Raw genomic sequence first — 5,182 nt, 5'->3', positions numbered from 1 at the left:
CAAGGGCTCTATGTACCATCTAATATGTTTAAATACAAAGTCCAAAACGTTGTAATTCCATTTTAACGCAACCAAAGTCTTTCATTATGTGAAGAGAAGAATACATTCAACTGCTTAAATATCCTTCACTGAGAAACTAAGCATGAATTTTACTGTGATTAAGTGATAAGAGTCTAATGCCATGTGAGATTTATTTTTAAATAGTTATTTTATTCAGAGCAGTTGCTTCTTAATGATGCTGTCTTAATTTCCTCTTAAACCTGTTTCATCTATAGTCATTCAACATTAATATTTTGTTCATTTAATTTTAAAGTATTCTTAATTTAAAGCATTACAAATATTCTACTGCCACTGAAGATAATTCAGCCTAGATGCTTCCATGAAAATATCATAGAAAACATGATCAACATTTGATTGCTGTAATCTGGCTTAACAAACACAATACTACAAACTATTTTTGTACACTAAAACTAAATTATGCTAGAATATTATAAAATCCACTCCTAAACACATCTTTTTTAAAACTGTGCTTCTTTATTTTGGAATTCTTAACAGTGTAGATTTCAAATTGTAATAAAAATTGTACTTAATGATCATCTTGTGTTAAAATAGTTCCCATGTACAAATTTTTTATCCTACTTTCCTTAAAATAAAACCTTCAGCATTTAACCTATACCGGTGAACCTGAAGAAATCTCATAATACATTATAATAGTCATTGCGATATTGAACTTGTATCCTATTCAATGTAATATGTAACTATACTGTCTCTTGTTTCTATTTAGGCTTCATAACTTATTCTAATACAACATTTTGCAGAATGCTCCCATATAAATAGGCTCAGGACACCAGCAAGACCATTACCACTGCAGGAAAGTTGCAATGGGTTCCTCCCTGAAAAACACCAAATCTCAAAATCCAACACACTAGCTCATAATTCATTTTCATATCTAAAAGAAGCTTGTGGCTGAAGCCATATACTATCTGCAACATGTTAAACCTTCTTTGCAATTTTACTTTTAGGAAATAAGATAAAGAAAAATAACATACCCCATGGGCATCCCAAATAAACCACTATAAATGCATATTCTCTTTTGCACTAATTTGAATGGAAAGCGATGAACAGAAAAGCCTATGAGCGCTCTTACAATTTTTAGATAAAACTTCCTTTTTTACGTCTCTACATACTATCAGAAGCAGAAAGACACTCCAAACACATATACTTGTCACTTTTTTAACCAAAAAAGTTGCTACCATTGCCAACAATATGTTCACACGGACTTTTGAGGGTAATGTTCCAATCATCTGAAATACTTTTTAATTACATACTTTTTAAAAAATGTCTTTTTATGAACTAACTTCAGGACCAAAACATTGCTCTCTGCTTCAAGGTTCCCCAGTTTTAACCCAGTAATCAAAACCAAATGCCTTCAGATTTTCAAGGGGTTGCTTCTTCCTTTCTGCGCTCCAACTAGAACAGGAAAGTAGAGTGCTTTCTCCTCCACTGCCTGGCTTTGCCTATAGAAAATGAAGATTCGTTCCCATTCCTGGACACTCGACAAGCTGTGATTTACACTTGAGAAAATAACTCCCAGGTTCTTATCAAGGAACCAGAAGCTGCTCCCACCCATCTAAGCTGCTCTCTAGGAAACAGATTGGGGAAAAAGGGGTTGTAGAGAGGAAGCAGATTCTGTCTGAAGCTACACAGACTAACACAGGTAAATCCAAAGTAATGGAGGCAAATGTAAAAAAGAATATCATTTATTATTTTCTTTATTAATACTCACATGTAATCTTTATTTTTTACAGAAAAGTCTACTTTAGAAGAATGAATGCCTCCTTGGTTTATCATTCCCAATGGGGCTTTTTGCTCCTGGACAACCTCCCCTTTCTCTACCCCACCCCCACAGCAAATGCTCTTATACAGGTTCACAGATACCACGAAAAACTTTGTAAACAAGATTTGAGTTACTGGATCTTGATTTAATCAACATCCCACTTCAAAATGGAGGTCAGTTAAAGGAGAGGGTAAGACATAGAAGAAGGGAAGAGAGAAACGGCAGGGGAAAGGAGAGGGCAGCTGGTCAGAACTTTCAAGTCTTGCCGTTTCTGAGATGTTTGTGTATTGTGACGGTTCCTTGAAATTCAATGACTCAGAACACTGACAGCAAGTGCCTGTGCGGTTACTTATACATCTATAATAGAATACGTGGGCTTCCTCAGTTTGGGTCTGGGCTGTTTTTGTTTAAATACACCATAATCCTCCTATGGGTGTCTCCTACATAGAGCCAGGTCTCCCAGGAAGCCCTCTCAGAGCCTGGGCTTGCGGAGCAGGGTCTTGCTGAGGTCTTTGACCTCCTCGGGGTTACTGACCCGCTCGTAGCCCAGCACAGCCATGGGCTGGTAGCAAAACTCCTCGACCTGTTTGATCTGCTGGAAGGTGAGGGCGGTCCGCCAGGCGTTGGCGGCCTGTGTCGCATTGCGTGCAGACACCACGAAAGGCTTAGAGGAAGAGCCCGAACCACTGGTCATGTTCAGAGCAAACTGCTCCATTTCAGGGCTCACCAGCAGCCCCACAAAGTCGTATACCCTCCGTAGCGTCTTAACAGGGTCTCCCACCAGGTCCTCGTACCGCACCACCAGGTAGTGGCCTTGCAGCCAGTCAGGGGGCTGCAGGGCCGTCTGCAGCGTCTTGGCCATGCTATTGCAGATGACCTCCATAGCGCCAAGTGCGTGGTAATCTGCTGGGCCACCCACGCCCTCCTTCTTGGCACCTAGCTTGTGGCCAGCAGCCTCCAGGAAGGGCATCCGATGAGCTCGCGGGTCCCGGCTACGTACCACCTGCAGGCTCTCGCGGATGAGACCATGGCGCGAGCGGATGCGTGAGCTGGCCACAGCACGGGGATCGCGCACCAAGTGAATGACCTTGAGGTCCAGGGCCGGGTCGCGCAGCAGTGGCGCCAGCACGGCCACGTCGAACACTCGCACGCCCTTGATGACCAGTGTGCGGTACTTGCGGCACTCCTCCTCGAAGCGCGCCAGGCGCTGTGGTGGGCACTTCTTGCACACGCGATCGTCCACCAACCCCACGACTTCCTTGCGGTAGGCAGGGCAGAGTGGAGAGGAGCACACCACTTTGTTAGTGGCGGCGCCAAAAATGCCTAGAGTGGTGAGGTTGCGCCCCCCGCTGCCAGCGGGGCTGTACAGCTGGAAAACAGAGAGGTCGCAGCGATAGAGAGCACTCAGCATGTCCCTCGCTGCCCCTTGCAGGGAAACGGCGTCCCCTGGGTACAGCTTTTGCCACACGTGCCATACTGGCTCATAGAGAAAGAACACCTCGGGGTTCTGGTTGAAGAGCTCGCCAAAGAAGGATGAGCCTGAGCGCCACGTGGTAAACACATACACCAACTGCCTCTTGTCTTCCGCGACCCCGGTGCCCCGAGTGCTATTGCCGGAAGGGGCCGCGGCCCCTGCGGCGGCTGCCGGAGCCGCCCCTACGGCTGCGGCGGGTGGGCGGTACGGGGTACGGGGATCCATGCGGGTGTGTGCGCGACGCGACACTGCTGGAGGAGGCCCCGGGCGCCCCCAGCCGCCCCCAGCCGCCCCTGCTGCGGCACCCGGAGGCCCGTCGGGGCTGCACTGCTGTAGAGGCTCCTTGTGCCACTTATAGTCCAGGAGGTTGAGCATGGTGAGCACGAGCAGGAGTGCATAGCCTGCGCACAGCACCAGCGCCTTCCTGCGGAACACCTTCATTCCGAGCGGGGACGCGGGCCAGCGGCGGCCCGGGCGCCGGGGCCACGGCGGGAGCAGGGCGCGCGCCGCGGCAGCAGGCGCGGCAGGGATCAACCGGGGGGGTGCGCCGGGGGACAGGGCTCGCAGCGGGCTGCGGCTCATCACAGACACAGACCGGGCCGGCGGCGCGCCGGCGGCGGCCCTGCAGCCCTGGAGGGGGACGCAGCTGGCCGGCTTCGGGCGCGGGGACTGGGGCCGCGGCTCCGAGGCGGGCGCGGCAACAGCGGCGTCTGGTCCCCGGCGCCGAGAGCTGGCTCTCCCATGGCAGCGGCTCCGAGAACCTGCGAGGGTAAGCGGAGTAAGCCGATGCGCCCCGATACTCCTCCCAGCCGCCTCCTCCGCCCAAGTAACGCCCACCATCTGGTCTGCCTGGCTCCCCAGCTCACCTGGAGCCGCGGGCGCGACCCGAAGCGGCCCTGGATTCTGGCCCGGCGCTCTGTCCTGCTGTTACCCGTTCCTCGATTTCTCGCGCGCTGTCTTCCGCTGGGGGTCCCCGTGCCTCCGAGAGGGCCGCGGGACTCGGCAGCCCAAGCCCTGAACAGAGTTTCCGGGCAGCGGGAGCCCTGAGGCTCGGAAAGGGAAACTTTCACCGGGCCCGGAGCTCTGCTCCGCGCTCTGCTGAGCCCTGTGTGTTCGGCTCCAGCTGCGTCTCCTCCGCCTTCTTGGGACCGCAGCTTCCTTCCTCGCTCCAGAGGACGAAGCCCTCCGAGGGAGGGGGCGGGGGGGGGCTTATACGGGACCCAGTTCCTGGCAAAGCGGCTCCGCCTTTCTCGTTCTCGGCCTCCGCGCCGCGAATCTTCCCATTTCTCTGGCGGCGGTGGATGGGGCGCAGCGCGACCCTGCAGCGGTGGCGGCGGCAGCCGCTTCTTCCATCACTCAGAGGATGCCTGGGCGGGCATTGCCAGCTGTCCCCGCCGCTTCACAGCCTCCGACTGGCCCGGAAGAATCCGGTACACACGGCTCTCAGCAAAGGAGCCCGAGGCCGCAGCGCACCCTTGCCGCCCCGCGCTCGGCACCACGGCTCTGGCCAACGAGGTATCGAGGCAGAGGAAGCCCCCGCCGCCTCTACTACCACCGCCGACGCCGCGCGAAAGCGGAGCCCGGGAGGATGCTGATACCCGACTCCCCCTACGCGGAGCCGCTGTAACGCGCTCGGGCCAGCCTCTGCGCGGCTTCTGCCAGGCGGCGCCGGGTTGGTGCGCGGCGCCGTCTGTCGCTGCGGCTCCTCCCCTTCACCGCGCTGCCCTCCTCCTCCGCCCCGGCCCGCGCCCTCCCCCCTCGAAACGCCCATCTCCTGCCGCCGTCGCTGCCTTGGGGGCTGGAGATTCGGGGTCGGGTGTATAGCGGCGCTGGGTTTATAGCGGCGCTGCTTGGGCGGCCATCCGCGCAGC

General features: G+C 53.6%; 1 protein-coding gene across 1 annotated transcript; it reads right to left on the bottom strand.

Annotated features, from left to right (window-relative positions):
* Window positions 1–1,744: 1,744 nt before the first annotated feature.
* Window positions 1,745–4,320, bottom strand: CHST2 (carbohydrate sulfotransferase 2). Its single transcript, XM_016126509.2, has 2 exons — window positions 4,178–4,320; window positions 1,745–4,072 (listed from the first exon to the last, which is right to left on the bottom strand). The coding sequence occupies exon 2, from the start codon at window positions 3,891–3,893 to the stop codon at window positions 2,310–2,312; it is 1,584 nt and encodes a 527-aa protein (XP_015981995.1). The 5' UTR covers window positions 3,894–4,072; window positions 4,178–4,320; the 3' UTR covers window positions 1,745–2,309.
* Window positions 4,321–5,182: the final 862 nt, after the last annotated feature.

Source organism: Rousettus aegyptiacus, unplaced genomic scaffold, assembly GCF_014176215.1.
Source record: "Rousettus aegyptiacus isolate mRouAeg1 unplaced genomic scaffold, mRouAeg1.p scaffold_m13_p_4, whole genome shotgun sequence".
Taxonomy (NCBI): Eukaryota; Metazoa; Chordata; class Mammalia; order Chiroptera; family Pteropodidae; genus Rousettus; species Rousettus aegyptiacus.
This window is presented reverse-complemented; position numbering and strand designations above follow the sequence as displayed.